Raw genomic sequence first — 19511 nt, forward strand, 5'->3', positions numbered from 1 at the left:
AATTTTAGAACTTTAGAGGTGCTACCAAGATTATTGAGGGGCTGGACTGAGCTGTGTCCTCCCTTTGGGTCAGCACCAGCACCAAAGCAGAACTAGAGGCTCCTGCTCCCAAAAAAACCACATTTTCCAGGCAGTGCACATTTGTGGAAGGCAGCCAGTTACGTGCCAGTCAGGGAAAGAAGGCTCCTTCTCCCTGGTGCACTCGCAGGCAGCTCACTGATAATTACAGACTGATTTCCAGAAGAAATATGGCACTTGTCAAAAGCATCATTTCGATTCTGTCTTTCCTCGTTAACACTTGATGGGAACTCCAGCATATTTATGACTCATCCAAAAGGCAAAACCCACCAGCATCACCACAGCTTTATTTTCTTTTGCTTAATTTATTTTTTCTTCATTTCTAATCACTGACTTTTTTTTCCCCCCTAATGACCTTGGCTGATTTTCCAGGCAGTTTCTCAGAAAGGAGCTGGGCTACCACCACCTTTCAGGTGTTCAAATTCAGACTGAGGCACCTCACGATGATTTCCTTGGGCTTCTCCTGATCTCAGCACTGCAGGAATGCTGCAGTCCTACTGACTTCTACCTCCTGCAAAGGAGCAGACTGCGAGGGACCATATAGAAATATATATAACTCCTGTACATGTGTTCATCTCTCACATTTTTAGAAATGCAGCCGGATTTCGGATTTTTGGATGCACTGGCTTTGAGAACATCGCATCCACACAGGCACACAAGGTTCCCGAGCTGTGTGCAGGCACTGTGTGCAAAACAAAGATCCCATAAATTAATCAAGTTGTTCTCCTGGCAAGCTGGAAAGAAAGAGGTGGACCAGGGCAAGAACTGTTATTGTTATCTCTATTTTTAAATATTTGGAAGACTCTCAGTTACTATGGTGGTGAGGACCATATAAGTACCTAGAGAGATTCACTGGTAGCACGAGTATTGTCTGAAGATTCTCCTTGTCAAAGGTACCAGTTAATAGAAGGTTTATATTTTGAAATAATTTCCCATTTTTAAACTCCTTAAAAAGCAGATTTAAAAAGCTGAAATTTTTATTCTATGCTTGTGCTGTTCTGCTCCGTGGTTTTTATTCCTAGTGGGACTTCTGCATTAAAAAAAAGAAAAAAAAAACCCAAAACATGCAAGAAAAAGCTGCATAATTAACATTATATAGCAACATACTGACAGATATCCTTCATGTGGATAGTGTGGGAAGATGGACTTATATGGGAGTCATGAGAGTGGTTATAAATGATACACAAGACAAAAACTTGTGGGGAATTCCAGAGCCAGGGCACAAGCCAGACTACAAGAGCACTGCTATTAATTGATGAAACTTTTAATACAATCTTTTTTTTTTAAAGATGTTTCTGCCTAAACTTCAAAAAAAATGAAAGCTTCTCATTACCAGATGAAGTGCAGATGTAATGCACAATGCCAACCTGACAGGCAACAGAAAAATAGGAACAATATCTACTCTTTCAGAAGTATTACTTCAGTTTAGATCAGACATTGATTAAACTCCCCCAGAGGCTCCTCTCCATGAAACCAGATGGTCACTGCACATGGACTGGCACACGTGGGTGTAGGTGAAGTTTCAGTGCAGAAGGTGCCCACATTATCTCAAACACACATAAAAATCATCACTTCAGAAGTTTTGTTGCTGGATAAACACCAAAAACTTGCTGATCAGAGAATTTTTGTGAACAATCCTTCGCTGCCTTCATCACCCCAAATAAATAAGCACACAGCATCCCTCTGGGGAGGACTCATGCTCATCCCTGGTCTCCAGAAATGGAAATTCACCTAGGAGAGGAAATAAAGTTCATGTATAATTCCCTTCTCTTCCTCTCAGCATCCTCTCCAGGGAAGATCTGTGAACAATCCCAGACCCTTTTTATTAAAGGCTCAATCTGCCTTTAGCTGAGCCCTTGCTGGCTGCTGCAGGGATGGAAACGTTCCTTGACAAACACACCAGGATGGGCAAAGGAAGAGAAGCAGGCCAGGAAAGCACCTGAGATGTCTTTGGTTTGGTGCTGGACAAACTTTATCTGCAGATATCCCCAGGAAAACACCTGAACTGAAACTCAGCAGTTTCCTGCAGTGTTTCTGCCTTGCCTTGAGATGGGATTCACCTAGAACTGTTCACTTGGGACTTTTTCTCCTCTGATCTAATCCACCCTCAGCTACAGATCACAGTGTTGAGTTCTCACAGGATTTTTACACCTCTCTCTGAGCCTCAGTGATCTGTACATGACCGAAGACAACTTATGTAACCATGCTGAGGGTTCAGACACTTTTGGATTTAGGCTCTGTGAAGGTGTTATGGTATTTGGTGGTTAGAGACACGTCTGGGAATGTTGCTGAAGCACAGACTTTTTATTTTAAGAGATGTGGGATGAGGTACAACAAATCATTCTCATTACACTTCCCAAATCCCCACTAGTACTGGTTAGACCAGATAAAATAGGGCAGAATTTGGCTTTGGATGTAGGCTGAAAGTAGAATAAGAGAGAGTGCATTACAGGGAGATCATATCCCTTGAAGCACCACTTAAAAGGGATGAGAGAATTTTAGAACACCACAGTGAAAAGAGACAACAAGGCAAGCTAATTTCCCTGCCAGCTCTCAACCTATCACCCAGGAAAACTCAATATTAATTACCTTCATCCAATACTCCTCATCCTAACTTCTGATTAGTGCTGTGGGGGTGAAATATCAGAGAGCAGCAATTTGAAAGGGTTGGGTGGGGTTTTTTTACATTGATTCAGCAGTTGCTGGCAATACAGAAGATTCATCTCTTGCCACACAAGCAATGTTTTGTGGGAAAGAAAATACAGGAGCATTGCAATGCAGAAGTTCAGGCTCTGTCCTTTCCTTGGACTAAAAAATGTGACCTCTGGGCCCGAGAAGATACAGCAAACCATGTTCCATGAGGTCCTTTGAATATTTATACAAATTACCCTCATGTGTTCCCCTCCCTCCTCAGAACCCTTTTTTCCACCAGTAAGTTTATTTGTAGGGCTGTTCCCAAAAACAGCACATTTTTTTACGCAGTCATTGGAGAATATTAGTGGAAAATTAATTTTGAGTTCCTAAAGAGATATTTATATTAGGCCATACTACAATAATGATCCTGGCCTCTAGCCAGGAACTGAAGCTCTATTAAGCTAAGCACTCTACATAAATAACTATGAAGATTAGTATTCACTCTGTCAGATCTGGCAAGATTTTTTTTATTTTTTTTTTTTTATTCCTGAGTGCAGTGAGCAGAATTTCCCAAATTTCTTGAGTAGAGGGAGTGGGTGAATGGACTGTTGATAACACTTCAAGATGCCTGTCCCCATACCAGGAAAGCTTACTAGAGAGAGATCTCTGTTCTCCCTCACAGAATTGCTTTGCAATTACTTACCCTTACCCTTAATGTTTTCTAGAAGCATTCAGACTGAAGTGACTCCATTTTAGATGTAAAATATAAGAATTTATCTTCATAAATCTACTGTATCTTCATCTTTTATGTAGAGGCATCCCATGGACAGGATGAAACACAGAATATTTATTCATGTATAATTTTCTGAATGCCCCAAAGCAGAGTTCATACACTGACAAGTGTTTGGCAATGAGAAGAAACTGAAAATACAAGTGACCATCTTGCTGTGATTGGATTAATCCACCATGACATCTCAGTTCATGCAAAACCTACTCATTTTCATTTCACTCAGAGCCAGGAAGGCATAGAATTTGTCCCATAAAAACACTCACTTTGTTATCATAAATATTCATGTTACTGAATGATAAATCTCATCTTCCAAGAAAAAAAAATATTAATACCAATTAATAATCACATGCTTTATGTAGTTTGAAAAGAAGGGCGAGATCTATTAATAGGAAAACGAGCGATTCTAAATTTGAAGACAGAAATAATTGCTTCTGATGCAATTGTTTCCCTGGCAGTTGTGCTGGGCTATTAAAGAGTAGATTGCATGAGAGCAGCTTGCAAATTACACCACAAGAAAAAAAAAAAAAACCAACACAGAGCAATGTGAAACAGAACAAGAAGTGACAAGTGTTAACCTATGAAGGAACTTTGTGACATTGCCAAGGTCAAAGAGAAGAATCACTTATTCACTAAGAATAGTCGGGGGGAACATTCTGTTTTCATATTTGCATCTGCAAATATGATTGTCCCAACTAATCAAACCAGGTGAGCATAAAAGAAATTACAGCTTCTTATCCCACACTGAGCTGTGTGGGAACAGCAGTGCTGTCTTCCCTGTGGATTTTCTACCACAGAGAACAGCGTTATGGAATGGGTTTAGAAGTTACATTTGCAGTTTCACCAACCAGCATCTCCTGAGTTTCGGGTACACTGAGGTCCTTCAAGGTCCCAGTGAGGTGGGTTCAGCACTGGGCCCAGATTGTTTAACTTGTTCACCAATGACTTGGATGAAGGGGCAGAAGCTTCCTGAGCAATTTTGATGATGACACAGAGCTTGGAGGAGCAGCTGGTCCCCGCTAGGGCTGTGCAGCCCTTCAGAGGGACCTCGACAGGCTGGAGAGATGGGCAGAGAACTGTCTGAAACTCAGCCAGGGCAAATACAGGATCCTGCACCTGGGAATAAATAACTCCAGGCAGCAGCACAGGCTGGGGGTGACCTGCTGGAGAAGGATGTGGAGTCCTGAGGGACACTGAGCTGTCCCTGGGCCAGCAGAGTGTCCTGGGGGCAGGAATGCCAATGGGATCCTGGGCACATTGCCAGCAGGTCAGGGGTGATCCTGCCCCTGTGCCCAGCCCTGGGGACACCTCTGGGTGCTGTGCCCAGCTCTGGCTCCTCAGCACAGCAGGGACAGGAGCTCCTGGAGCTGAGCAAGGGCCTGGAGCAGCTCCGTGCCCAGGAAAGGCTGAGGGAGCTGGGGCTGCTCAGCCTGGAGAGGAGCCCCAGGGAGAGGGGCCTCAGCCCTGCCTGGCCCTGTGGCTGTCCCTGTGTCTGTCCCTGTGTCTGTCCCTGTGGCTGTCCCTGGCTGTCCCTGTGTCTGTCCCTGTGTCTGTCCCTGGCTGTCCCTGTGTCTATCCCTGTGGCTGTCCCTGTGTCTATCCCTGTGGCTGTCCCTGTGTCTGTCCCTGTCTGTCCCTGTGTCTGTCCCTGTGGCTGTCCCTGTGTCTGTCCCTGGCTGTCCCTGTGTCTATCCCTGTGGCTGTCCCTGTGTCTGTCCCTGTCTGTCCCTGTGTCTGTCCCTGTGTCTGTCCCTGTGTCTGTCCCTGTCTGTCCCTGTGGCTGTCCCTGTGTCTGTCCCTGTGTCTGGCCCTGTGTCTGTCCCTGTGTCTGTCCCTGGCTGTCCCTGTGTCTGTCCCTGTGTGTCCCTGTGTCTGTCCCTGTGTCTGTCCCTGGTGCAGAGGTCAGAGCAGGCCCAGGCTCTGCTCCAGGCCCAGCAATGGCCCCAGAGCCACGGGCAGGGCCTGAGCCCAGCAATTCCCCTCCCAGGAGGCACAACTTCTGCCCTGGGCAGTGCCCAGCCCTGAGCAGAGCCCAGAGGGGCTCTGGGGGCTCCTCCCTGGGGACATTCCAGAGCCATCTGGACACAGCCCTGTGCCCTGTGCTCTGGGATGGCCCTGCTGGAGCAGGGAGGTGGCAGCAGCTGTCCCCTGTGGTCCCTGCCATCCTCACCCACCCTTGTGTGCAGCAGAGCAGTCCCTGCTGCTGAAGGGAGGTTTGCTCAGAGCTGCCACTGCTGCTGTGGGGGTAGGAACTAAACACAATTAAGGATAGACTGTTCCTGTCCAAGGAAGGTCAAACAAGAACACGCGTTTGTGCCTACCCAAACCACCCCTGCTATAAAAGGAATCCTCAGAGACTGAATTTCCCTGAGCGCTGCACGGTGACAGCAAGGCCATACATGTCTTCAAAGAGGAACACTACTGATTGCCATGGTTATTATTTCATTTTCTTCAGTTTCAACCTAACCTAGAGGCAAGCCCAAAATTCATTTTCTGCTGCAATGCACGAACAGAGCTCGACCCCAGAGTGTCTCACGGCGTGAACCAAACCCTGAGAAAAGCCAAGCATCTCTGCTTGTTGTCTGAGCCAGTTTTCAGCAGCATTCCCTGATCTGTAAACAAGAGCAAAGACAGCAACCAGACCAGTTTGCCTTTGCAAACACTGTCAGAGTATGACTTTTCTTTTTTTTTTCCCTTTCTTTTTATAGGATGAAAGAGTTTTTTGTTTCTCCACCCTCCCTCCTTTTCAACAAAAGGGAAACAAGAGAGAAAGTTTCCTTTTGACAGGGAAACAAACACTTGAAGAAGAGGCTAATAACATTGAAGACATGGACATATTGCAGACTTCTGGCCAGAAAAACATGGAACAGAGGATTTATATTGTGTATGGAGGTTTCCAGCACACCCCAATTTTCAGAGCAATAAATCACTGCCTGAATTTGAACCACACAGAGCTAATAAGGACAAAGAGTTACACATTTCTGCTTCTTTGATTTAGCATTCAATCTCAGGTTCAAAGTTCTGATTCTGCTTTATTTTTATACAAGCATGTGGGCTGGGGAGATCAGAGGACTCTATTCCATCTCCCCTGCTGCTCCTGTGTTTTATGTAGGTGACAGTTTTTCTGCTGTAATTTCATTACAAAAAATAATTGGTATCTATTTACCCAAGATTAACTGTGCATCTGTCTGTGTATGCTATACATAAAATTATGCTACAACTAGAACCATATATATTTTTGAATTAATGATGCAGCCCTTCCTCGCTCAAAATCCCCAATAAGAAAAAAAAAGGCTTTTAAAAAGGCTGCAGAATCAGTAAATCTAAGCTAAACTTGACAACAGGACGATTTTATTTGTGAAGAAATTTTTATTTGGGAAAGAAATTCAAGGCAAATGAGCTGAGTTCATAATGTGCTCAAACAGAAAAGAGAAAAACATGCTCCCCATGCTGCCCGAATGGCTGACATAATTTTCCTTGCTTTCCTTCCCTGTTAACTTGAAAATGCAAATTGCTTTGCTGTCAGGGTACATTTGTTCCCACTAATTCAAGACATTATAACAAGCCAAAATATTTATTTGTTGGGTTTTTTTTTTCCACTCCAATTTGTGTTGTATCATAGTGGGAGCATCATCTATGGATTTCATTTACTGAAGCATTATGCAAACAGCCCTTATGGGAAAGTCACCTCCCTGTAATAGGAAAACTATCCATAAAGAAGGCTCTTAATGCTTTAGGATGTGTTACCTCAAAGGGCCCAAAAATTCTACTCTGACCAACACTTAAAAGGCCAAAACATATCCAAAGTAACTGCTCAAATGACCCATTGGAAAAGCCTTGGCTTTTCAGAGGGGATTTGGATCTTTCCTGCTTTTCAGAGGATGGGATGGACACAGAACACGTTCTTTTAATTAGAACTGGATGAGCAAACAGAAGCAGAGAGCACATTTTGTAGTTCAATCCTCTTTCTGATGCTGCTTCTTTTTCAGCTGGCTGTGTTAAAAAAAGTAAAATATTTTAAAATATTTTCCTTTGAAAAATGGTTCTGATGGTAACCAGCTTTTAATCAATTATCACTTGTGTGTAAATCATTTCTGCTCCTGTAAGAAATAAAATGAGATTTCAGCTGATAAAACCCCAAACAATTACTGTCGTCCTGAAAAATCCATTTTGCCTTCTTCTGGAGGAAAAAAAAAAATCAACATTTTTACTTATAATTGTTTGTGCCACTTAAAGGGCTGAGATTGGTCTCTGCCAGCCCCTTTTTTAAGGTCTGAAAAAGCCCCATGAGTCACCCCTTGGAGGAGTGGAGATGAGTCCAGACCACTGCAGTGATGAAATTTGGAGCTCTTTACCATCTGGTCCTTCCATGAGAGCTGCTCCATCCATAGCTTCTCTCTAGCAACACTCAAATGAGCTCTAAACAAGTGGATTTTAACTTTGGTGTCTTAGTTCTGGGCCTGAAATTATGTAGGATTAATCAGATTACAGAAACTCTATGAGCAAATCCTTTGAAACTTTATTTCTCATCACCTTCCTCATTCATGGATCAGCTTATAATACCCTACCTTATTTTTTGGTTTAGCCCCATTTGTGTCTGCTCTGACTTCTGTGAAGTCCTTTGGTTTACAGTACACATTCAGAAGAGACTCTACTTTAGCAAAGGGTTTAAACATGCAAATAAAAAGAAAACAAATCCACTGAAGCTCTTCCAGTTTCTCAAACACAATCAAAAGATAAGTTACGACACCAAAGCCTTCATGACAGACACCTGTCATTACAGTAAAAAGTATTTTGGCTCTATTTTACTTAGTATTCTCCATCCAGAAATAAAGGCAACCCTTACCATTCTCACCAGACGTCTTGTCTTTCCCATTTGTAGCCCCGGTTCCTTGTCTCTGTTAAGAGGGACAAAAAAACACAAAACAAGAGGTCAGAACACACCTGAACATGCATTTTCCCCTTGGAATTCCTGGTGATTACAGCCTGATTTCTCCTCAATACATTGGATAGTCCATTCACCCTCAAGCAACGCTGCTTTGAGACACTGCCAGTGAACCAGGAATGCTTAGTTCCATTTCAAGGCTGGACTTTGTGATCCTGGAGTTCTTTTCCAATACAAAAGACTCAGATTTAGGTCCAGCTGCATCACTGCTTGTGCCCCTGGATGTAATTTTCACCAGGAGTGATATGTATGTGTGTAATCAGGCTCCCAGCAGTACAAGGGTAGGAGATGCTCTGCAGCATTTCATTTCTTCAGCTCCTTGCTGTGCCTCCCCTTCCATGACTCAGGACGACTACAGGGAAGTCATGAGGTTTTGCAGGGACAAAATTATAAGGGTCAAAGCCAGCCTGAAGTGAATTTGGACAATGCCATAAAAAAAGACACAATAACAATGTTCCCTAGAAATACATTAGCAACGGAAGGAGGGCTAAGGAGAATCTCCAGATCTCATTTTGGCTAGAAGATTCCTTTTCTCCTTTGGCCACAAGAGAAGATGGAATTTCCCACCTTAATTCACTTTGTCCAAAGAATAGCCTCCTGAATTTCCATGAGAAAGAACTGCTTTAGATCACTCTGCTAAGTGACTGATGGCAAAATCCATGTTTCCACCAGGGTAGTGGAAATATTCACAGTGGCAGAGTACCAGAATGGTTACAATAGTAGGGAACTTCCCAGCTTAGGAGTGGTCACTCTGTGAAAATTATTCTGCATCTCCTAGAGACAGCATCTCAAAATGGATTAAGGTATTTAAAGGGTATGGAAAAATTAATATTTCTTATGCAAAATTATTCTTGCTTCTGTGTGTTACTGAAATAGAACTAAAGAAACAGTCCTCTAGGGTTGTACACGTAAAAATCTGGGAATATTAAATTCAGAGAATAAATCCAGCTGCACTCAGACATCAGAGGCAGCACATCCCCAAGCACCAGGGGAGTGAACAGGTACAGGAGCACTGCAAAACAAATGTTTTTTACCAATATCTGGACAGTCATGTGGATTCTCCCAAGAAAATTCATACAGCCATACTTATCTGGAGGCATTTTCTCTAAAATTTCTGGTTAAAACCATCTCTGCTTTGGTTTCTGTCTTCTCCCTTTCCAAGCAGTGCTATTTCCAAGGTATTTTTTGTATATAATAGACCTAATCATGAGGTAAGTACAAAACCTTCACGGGTGCTCTTAGCTCTGACATGGAAAATGGAAATACATTTGTTTTTTCCCTGGAGCCTCCGAGCCAAGACAAAAACTTGGCCAATAACAGAGAATGGGATTCTAAAGGGATAAACACCTTTGACAAAAGCCTGAGTTACCAACAGCCAGAAATCAATATATCCACCCAACAGCCAGTTTTGCTTTGTGCCTTTATTTAAAATTAATAATTCCATGTTTCAACTCTAAACTGCACTTTAAAGAAGATTCTAGTGTTCATTTACAAAATACTTTATTTTTCCTATCAACAAAAAGATACCTATAATCCTTTTTCTTCCCCTGTATGTTTTTAAATGCTTTTTCAAGTTGTCTTATTTCCTGAGCATTTCAGGCTGTGCTCCTTAAGTTTTATGAAAGCTTCTCTTTCCTCCCTAGGCTATACCTGTCAGGTTCAGTCTGCTTATGATGGAGTGCTGGAATATGGATTCACACATTTATTTCGTGTCTCGAGATTTCCCCTCGGGGAGAGCAGAATGTTGTCAAAGAAAAAGAATAAAAACTTGGGTTTGGTAAATTAAGGTTTTTCTATTCATGAGATCACGGTATTTTTCTTTAAGTCTGAAATCAGTTGCAATATTCTGCAGCCATTTGTTTGATTGGTGACCACTGGACTTGTACAGAGAGAAACCTGAAAATCTGCCAAGCCAGCTTCTGAGAGCTTTTCCTTTAGTTATAGATGTATTTTGATCTATAAGCCCTGTGCTGTCTTCCAAGTGAATGCGATGGATTTGAAAGTCAGAATCAGCTGCTCATTAACAAGGCACTGAAACCCAGGAAAAAGCCAGATACAATGGGATCATCCTCCTTTAGTCTTTTATTTCAATACATTCAGTGGACCTACTTTTCAAAACATTTTCAAGGTGTTGATATTATTAGCAGCTGGAGTTTCTTTCTTCTTTCATCACCTTTCATGATGCTACTGCAGGTTGCACAACAAAGCTGAGCTTTTTTTATGTGGTTCAGAGCAAAAGGGGACTAAACACGAGGAGGAGTTACTGGGGGTATTTTCAAGAAGCAATGGATGAAATGCTGGCATAGCAGATATTGTCCATAGATAAAATAGATGAAATTAAAATCAGTGAAATACAAGAAAAGCAATATTAATTTCTGGGATCTGATGGGCTGAACAGCCCCAGCACCCTCAGCCTCTCCTCTCCAGAGAGGATTCCCATCCCCTAGAACTTGCAGCCCTTCCTTCAGAGACTGCTTCTGGAATTCCACAGCATCTTTTAAGGTAAGCACCAGGACAGGAACATTGAATAAACTTTCCACCAGTCATCAAAGAAACATCAGAGCTAAAATGAACACGAGTACAGACCTGTAATGATTATACAGTAAAACATGATAAACAGTTTTGTTGCTATGTTGCGTAGGAGGAAACAGAGTTTATGACTGCTTCGGGCTATATTAATTTTTAACTCAGTGGTTTTACAAAACACCAAAGACACATAATTAAAAATGTCTCCAAAAATCAAAGTGACTCCCAATTTGTCAGCAGAGGAAGTTAAAAAGACTTCTGCCATATGCTCAAATTCCCAGTAAGAAAAGAACAGGTTTGCTTTCTTGTTAAACTCTCAGAGCTACACACAGAGGCCACTTAATGTGGTATAAAAATCTGTACTAAATTAGTCCCCAGGGCGAGCAAACTAAGGTCAAAAGTGAACTTGCAGCCACGAGGACATTTCAAGAAGAATGTTAAATTACTGCAGCAGCTTTTTGACTCATTCTTCTAGCCCCTGCTGCACCCCCAAGCCTAATTTTTGCCTTTAATCTTACATTCTGTTCTTGTCTTGAAATAGCCTGACCTTTTCAGCGATGCTTTTAATTAGCACCTCAGTGTTAGGGATTGCAGCCAGGTGTTGATTAGAGGATTTTTGGGGGCAGAAGGGTTGTTTGTTTTATGGTGAGCCACAGAAAGTCCAAGATCAGGGACATGAAACTGCCAGAACGTTCTGACAAATGGGCTCTTCCAGATAATAACATCATGCCAATGCTTCAGCTCAGTGCAGGGTCAACAAGGTACAGAGGGCTGAATCCCAGGAAAGCAGTGGCTACAGATTTTCAGCAGGATGTGTTTCTCCATAAAAGAATGGAAAAAAAAAAAGATCCAAGAGTGGAATTAAAATAGTAGAAACAGGTGGAAAGTCTCAGTAAAGTGGACAGCAGAAAAAGTCAGCGTAGACTGACAGGGTGACACACACAAAAAGTTATTTAGGATGTTCTGTGCTGGCAAGAAGAACAGCAGGGAAATTTGTGCATGTCCTAAGCTTTTCCTAAGCTTTGTTTTGATACCTTAAGGTGTGACAAAAGGAAATACACATTGGTGCTAAGCAACATAAAAAAAGCTGTGGCTTTGCCAGCACTGTGCCAAGCAAGCCTTCCCTCTGCATCACCACCCATTCTCCATACAAAGATTTCTCTTTAAGAAACATAAATCAAGTCCAACTGAACTATTTCATAAGGACTTTTTTAATGGTATTCTGCTTTAATTTAAAACAAAAAAACCCCAAACCCTCAGCTGTTTCAGCTTTAATGTGAAAAAAAGTACTGAAAAAATACATACCAAAGATTTATGGAGTTCATAATCTTTCTGCAAATAAAAATGTCACTGAAAATACCTGCTTAGGGACTTGTGGTGTTTTCCAGGCAAGGAAAGCTTCCTAGTCACAGCAGAATGATCAGGAGATAATCAGAATCTAAATGAAAATCCCAAATTTATGTAGGGGCAAGAAGCAAGCCATATGACCTGAGTGGCTACACTGCAGAATTTGGGATTTCAATATGATTATTTAGGGTAAGTTCTCCTTTACTGGAGATTTCTGTGTCATTACCTCTTTCTAACGTCATATACCAAACTGAAACTGTGGCACTCAGCATTTCACACCCTGAAGTGTGAAAAACATTACTCTTAGCCACAACACAGTAATAATTTGGTTTAGAAATTGATAAAACAAATCACAATGCTTAAAAATAAAAATTAAGAGCAGGGAAAATTGTGCTGTGACAAAAAGATTTTGATTGCTGAAGCTGCAAGGGATTCCAGTAATGGGACTGAAATTTTAGCACCATTAAAAAGTATTTTTTGGAATTATAGATCAGAAAGCACAGAAATGAACAGCTGGGAGAGATAAAGCACACTGCTGGAGAGCCAGGCACAACTTCTATCATTTCACTCATTTCCTCCTAATTATTTCTTCTCCAAACTGGTCTGCAGCACAGACAGATGGCAAATCCCAAACCAACTCTGTGACGTACAGGTTCACTCACATCAGTCACCTAGAGAACATCTGCAGCCAGAGCTGAAGAACCCCCGACAGGAGCTGGGATAAAGCCATAAAAATTGCACAAGACATGCACAAATAAACCTTCCTCACTCGTCTACTTGAGCCTTTTACAAGTTCCTCCACTCTTCCACACATTTTTATAGATGTGGGACTGAATATTTATGAGATGGAAGTGTCCTTCAAAGGCCACATTTAAGGGAATTGCAGAAGGTACAGAACACCTAGCCAAGATTTTGTTGGAATGGTGGATAAATCTGGTAACGTGTCTGCTAGTTCTGTCTTACACATCATTGTGAGAGATCACAGACCACACTTCCTGAGCAGCCTGACAGAAAGAAAAATTATTTATCAAATTATACTTCCTCACCTATGTATCCCCCTCCTCCCTGCATGCTTCTCTACTCCAAGGAAGTTTTCCACAGCCAATTTTCTGTCTGTTTTGCTTTGCCAGGGCAGCACAATGTTGCCAGAGCAAGAGCACCAAAATCCATCTTTCCATACTGGCTGTCAAAGCTAAATGATCCCTGGCACTCTGACAACTCCTGTAATTATCCTCATGGGTCAGACAGTTTTCTACTTGACTGGGCTCCTGATTGTCCCTGATTTTATTAAGGCTATCCTACAGCTATTTTAATAAATTAAAACTACGCAGGTGGGCTGAGATGAGCTGATGGGATTCTAACTGCAGTGGCTTCAAGCTGACAGAGGGACAGTGGCTTTTTGGGACTTTTTTAGTCACTGAAGGGACATGGTTATGCACATGAATACACACTGTCATCCTGGAAAGCACAGTATTATCTGTCCAAAATGACAAGTCTCTGATAACGACAAATGGTGTTGGTTGCAGTGCAGCCATTGCCCATGTGGAACACACGTTTTTATTTACATGGCTCCACAAAATGCACAGAGTGCTTAATCACAGGGCATTTGCTTTAGTTCAGGAAGCATGATTTGTTCATTTTTGTCCAGATAGAACTTCTGGCTTAAGGTAAATGCTCAGAGTGTACACAGACAGCAGGAGGTCCTTCAGGGCTGAGCACACTTAGAACCATGGAATGGTTTGGGTTGGAAGGGACCTCAAATCCCACCCAGTGCCACTCCTGCCATGGCAGGGACACCTTCCACTGTCCCAGGCTGCTCCAGCCCCAGTGTCCAGCCTGGCCTTGGGCACTGCCAGGGATCCAGGGACAGCCCCAGCTGCTCTGACAATTCCATCCCAGCCCCTGCCCACCTTCACAGGGAACAATTCCTCATTCCCAAGATCCCATCTAACCCTGCCCTCTGGCACTGGCAGCCATTCCCTGTGTGCTGTCCCTGCATGCCCTGGAAATTGTCTCTCTCCCGCTTTCCTGGGGCTCCTTTGGGCCCTGCAAGGCCACCCTGAGCTCAGCCCAAAGCTTCTCCTGTGCAGGTGAACAATGCCAGCTGTGCCAGCCTTTGCTGCCAGCAGAGCTGCTCCATCCCTCTGCCCATCCTGGAGCCTCCTCTGGGCTCTCTGCAGCAGCTCCAGCTCCTCCCTGGGCTGGTCCCCAGAGCTGGAGGCAGATCCCAGGATAAATTAGGAGGCATCTGATGAAAATGGGCTGAGGGAATCACTGCCTGGGATAGAGGAACCTACTTACAGTGCTGGTTTTAAATATTCTAATAGCACAGAAAAGAACTTTAGCTGTGCCCCACTTTTGCCGATGCTGGGCTGTAATTTATAAATCAGCACAGTGAGAACCTGCTGATTTTGTATTCAGATTCCATATAATGCTGTAAACTGAATATTTACACCAACACCAAATGTAATCAACGTAATTAGCACAAACAGTAGCTTGCTTAATATTTAGGTTATTAGCATATTTTGAATTAAAACATTATTTCTCCAAAGACATTGTAATCACAATTTTTATTTTTTTTTTCAGAGGCAGGGATTAATGGAATCTTTGAAGTTAATTTTGAAAGCAGCTGCAAGAATGTATTTCCCAAATCCTGTTAATTACCATGCCAGCCATGAGAAGTAATCCCTTTTTTTTTTTTCCTGGAGGAAATGGAAGATTTGATCCAGCATGGTTTATTTACAGGGCTAACTCATATGTGCACAAGGAGTTGCCTTCAACAAAGTAGAATTACTTTTAGGAGTGGAACTGGAACCTCAGTGTGGTACTGTGGAATTTCCCTGAATTGCGTGTTGGGTTTTGTTCAGCAAAGGGCACAGAGAGTAAAATCAACCACAAAAAAAACCTTCTCCCACCAGCTGCCAAAAAATGACCTCATTTCTCACTTGGACATGGGTGATACAGCCCATATCCCAGTTACACTGAGGCCTCCTCTTTATCCATTTCCAAGGTGACCCGAGAGGAATATTTCAATTACAGAAAAATTGATTAAGCTACATGGCATAAATAAAAACTGACTGTGGTTTTTAAGGTGGTTTCTTCCTTTTTTTCCCTCCTATTATTTCTTATCTATTGGTAGCATCAGACCTGGCATTACAGTCCCAAAAAGGGCATTTTTGGGCAGGAAACCTGCCTTAAGAACTCCTACTTCCCATTAGAGCCCAATCCAGCCACACCTTCCCATCCCTAAGGCCTCATTTCTTTGGAAACAATTGTTTGCAAGGTCACACAGAAAATAGGAGCACTGAAATGATTCAAGTTAAAAATAACCCTTCAGCAGAGCTGTGTTGAAAACAATCATTAAAATGATCCAGCTAAAAAAAGAAATACATATTTCAACTCTTTCTGTTGATCATTTCAGCCATGTAGTTGATGTCTCTGATCCACAAACAGTTGTACCAGGGCAACCTAAATTATCAGCCTTGGTCCCCTGTGTAGGAAATACAGGCAGGGCACCTGATAAGGAACAAGAGAACCTTGGGGATTTGGAAACAACATTTGGATGACAGTACCCTGGGTATGCTTTCATATCCAGATAGGAAGAGTGTCCTAAGCCAATTAAGGGGTCAGAGTCTCTGCCTAGGCATAATATAACTGATTATGGATAGTGGTTTTGTAGCAAGAAATTTACTTGATATTTTATTCTTCCGAGTCCTTCTGAAGTTTTGGGTAATGCAATTTGCTGAGCTCTAAACCCAGCTGTAATTGAGTTAGAGGTTGTCCTCAAGGGCCAGCTTGGATTATTCACAGCAAAAATCGGCGCTGACAAATTGCTTCATCTCTGATCATATTGGCTGTCATTAATAAAACAGGCTCCTTCTTTCCAGACAGCAAAAATTCTGGTGCTTGTTTTTTTCCTGTTGGCATGTTTTTATTTCCAGTCGTACAATTAAAAAGAAAAAAAAAAAAAATCTATTTCTTACTTCCCTGCTGTTTCCCTACATATTTCAGAGGTAAACAGGTATTACCACAGTCAGTTAGACTGCTCTAGTAACTGGGCCAGCCAGGATTTTCCAAAAATATTAATTATGGCAGTTTCAAGCCACCATGCAAAGGAACTCTCTGCCTTCAGCCTCGGGCAAAGCCTTTGATTTTCAAGACAAGAGCAAGACCAAGTGGCAGGGACGTTTCTGCATCACTTACTCCACTGCTCCACCCACCCTGGAGCCGGTCTGGTCCCAGGGAGGGGCTCAGAGCAGCCCCCAGCCATCTGCTGGGATGGCAGGAACCTCTCCAGGGTCATTCCAGCACCAGGGAATCTCTGGATCATGAGTGTGCCAGCCTCGCCCAGGGGGATGATGCAAAGCTGGCACCCCTGGCTCTGTGCCACGGGCACATTGCTCCCAGGGGGACCCAGGATGGGCTGCTGGAGCTGCCCTTGACGTGGGGCACAGCTCAACAGAGGATTTGTCCAGCATTGCTCCAATCTGGATCGGGAATGACCCGCTGAGAGCTTTAGAGGAGACGCTTTATTAAGGGGGAATGTGGTTCAGAGCAGAGCTCTTGGCACTGGGAGGAAAAACCACAGCCAAGGGATTGGAAACAACCCCGCCACAGTGAAAGGAAAATGGGCAGGGTGAGGCACAAGGTCACCTCGATGGCCACGAATCAGGGACAGAGATCAAATAAGCTCGTATGTAACAAGCAGAAGATAAGTCAGGTCACGGCCTCTGTCCAAGAGATGGACAGAAAATTGGGTTTTCCACAAATCAGAAACTCTGAGGACCCTGCAGCTGCTTGGGGAAATTGTTGCTGCAATCCATTTCATTGCTAACAGCAGCAGAGAAGATAAGAAAGCAATTTTCACAGAAAAGCTGTAAGAGTTTCCAGGTTCCCTGGTCCCAGCAGAGACAGACCAGGTTACCTGCCCTACAGCTAAATCCATCCCTGTGAGGATGGGGAGGCCCTGGCACTGGCTGGCCAGAGAATCTGTGGATGCCCCATCCCTGGAAGTGTCCTGGCCAAGCAGGACAGGGCTTGGAGCAACCTGGGACAATGAAAGATGTTCCTGCCCATGGCAGGGTTGGAATGAAAAGATCTTTAAGGTCCTTTCAAACCAAACCATTCTGTGATTCTATAAACTGTGTTTTCCAATTCAAATTCAATGCAAACTTGCAAGTTTCTCCATGTAGTCCTCTTTCACTCCCTCTGTCTTCAGTCTCACATTATGAACCAGGCTCCATTCTGCACTTTGTGCCTTGCATATGAAATAAAGTAAAAAACATTTACACCTCATTCTCACATGAACATGACAAAACATCCTGCAATGCCATTAAAAACGGCCCTTGGTGCTCCTACAAGAAAAGTCATGCATTTTGGTAACAGTCTCCCATACTCATCCTGTGACTAGAGAGAAAATATGTTCCTTGGAAGTTCCATGCAGAAAGCAGATTTAGATCCAGCTGTGCTGCCTGACACACTGCAGTCAGACAAAAACATCTATTAAAGACTTACATGACATGACTGCAAAAGCTATTGCTAGAATTCAGGTAATTTGCAATTTGGGTTCTCTGCAATGCACAATATTAAGGTAGGACCTTTGCTACCCATGTTCCCACACCTGCAGATCCATCCCCTAAGTCCAACTCCAGGATGGAAGCGCACAAAGCTTTTGATCCATGGAAGGAATACAAAGAAAAACTCAGAATAAAAGCCCTGTGAGAAAGGGAGGATCTCCTGCAATCTATCCTGAGAGGTTCATTCAGTTTTCTTTGGGTGTTAGTGCTCTCCAGTAGCTTGCAAAATATGCCGAAGGAAAGAAGTGATAACTAGCCAAGTCTGACTGGCAAATTAAAATTGGCATCAAGCTGGCCTGCCTTAGGCATTTGGCTGCCCTGCTTAAACTGCAGCACATGTGTGCTGGCACATGCACCCTCAAATGTGCCAAGCCAACAATATGTTTGCTCTCTTCCAGGGGTGTGTATCTGTCAGCTCTGACTGCAGCAGTGATAAGTGTGAAGCAGCCATGAAGCCACATGGCTCATTTTCCCCCTCATGTCATCTGCCTGCCCAGCCATCCTTCCTCCTCCTTCCTTCCCATCAACTTAATGCTTCTAATTTCTGGCAGTTTATCTTCTGCCTCCCTCGACCTCACATTTTATAAGTACTCTTTGGGAATTCCAAGAAACAGATTTCCATGTCGTTCAGATTTCCTCCTGGAACACTACAGTAAAAAGTTCAAATAAAAGTCATTATTCAGAGCATTTCCATTAATGTTAAAATTATGTGCTTTACAGTCAACATGCCGAGTATTCAGTATTTTAATACAAGAGCAATTTAATGCTGGCTATTGCAAAGAAAAGCTTTTTTCCTCTAAGGGAAAAAGAGAAAGAAAGATCCCCAAGAGAAAAAAGAACCCCACTTCTTGGAACATTAAGGCTAGAGAATGATAATCACTAAAAGTCAAATGGAAAACACATTTGTGATTTTTATAAGGATTATTTTTCTGCCTCTATACCTCTCACCTAAACTTGGACTTTAGCCTTTTAAAATGTGTTTTCATATTTATCTAGGCATTGCACCCTGATACTCACCTGGCAAACCACCCTCAACCTACTGCCTGGTGAGGCAAACATTTCATGGGAAAATGCTATGATCTTTGTGAAAACCATCCTCACAAACCACTGGTCTTCATGTCCTGAGTGTCACTAGGAAAAGGCCCAATATCCTCAAAATCCTCACGAAATCACTTATGTCCTCAGCTCTATTAATTTTTGCTTCATCTGCTGTTACACACTTGCACTTTGGGAAAAGGCTGTTGGGATCATGGTACCTGCTGGGTCACCAGGCTGATTTGTTGGTCACAGTGGACACATGGAGATGCAAAACCATCCCCAGCTATTAGCAGTAGGTGCTGCCAGCTTCCCAACACTCTGCCCAGGGATTTTGAAGATGTGCAGACCCCAAGTCTTCTTTGAAGATTTTTTTCCACCCCGATTCACTCCAGAAGAGCCTGTGAACTCTTGTCAACCTGATTTAGCAGGACATGGATCTGTCCCATTTCCAGGGTCAGCCCTGGCTTGGGCATTTCTGAACTGGGCTCCACCATTCCCAAAAAAGGTGCACCAGAAATCCCTACAAATCCATCCACACCGGTGTGTGCAGCCAGCCAGGATCCCAAAGGGATCCCTTTTA

The 19511-nt window shown here is 43.0% G+C and overlaps 1 protein-coding gene and 1 long non-coding RNA gene across 2 annotated transcripts in view; one reads left to right on the plus strand and one right to left on the minus strand.

Moving 5' to 3' along the window:
• The window catches only part of PCP4 (Purkinje cell protein 4), a 48359-nt gene that overhangs the window by 21573 nt on the left and 7275 nt on the right, over positions 1 to 19511 (minus strand). Inside the window, exon 2 of the mRNA XM_064406048.1 lies at positions 8346 to 8397. Coding sequence (XP_064262118.1) covers positions 8346 to 8397 — 52 coding nt within the window. The remainder of the gene's footprint in view (positions 1 to 8345; positions 8398 to 19511) is intronic.
• Positions 5226 to 6669, plus strand: LOC135291801 (uncharacterized). The gene is made up of 2 exons (XR_010354504.1): positions 5226 to 5932; positions 6208 to 6669. It is a non-coding gene; the product is annotated as an uncharacterized LOC135291801 (long non-coding RNA).

The sequence above is a fragment of the Passer domesticus genome, chromosome 2 (assembly GCF_036417665.1).
Source record: "Passer domesticus isolate bPasDom1 chromosome 2, bPasDom1.hap1, whole genome shotgun sequence".
Classification (NCBI taxonomy): domain Eukaryota; kingdom Metazoa; phylum Chordata; class Aves; order Passeriformes; family Passeridae; genus Passer; species Passer domesticus.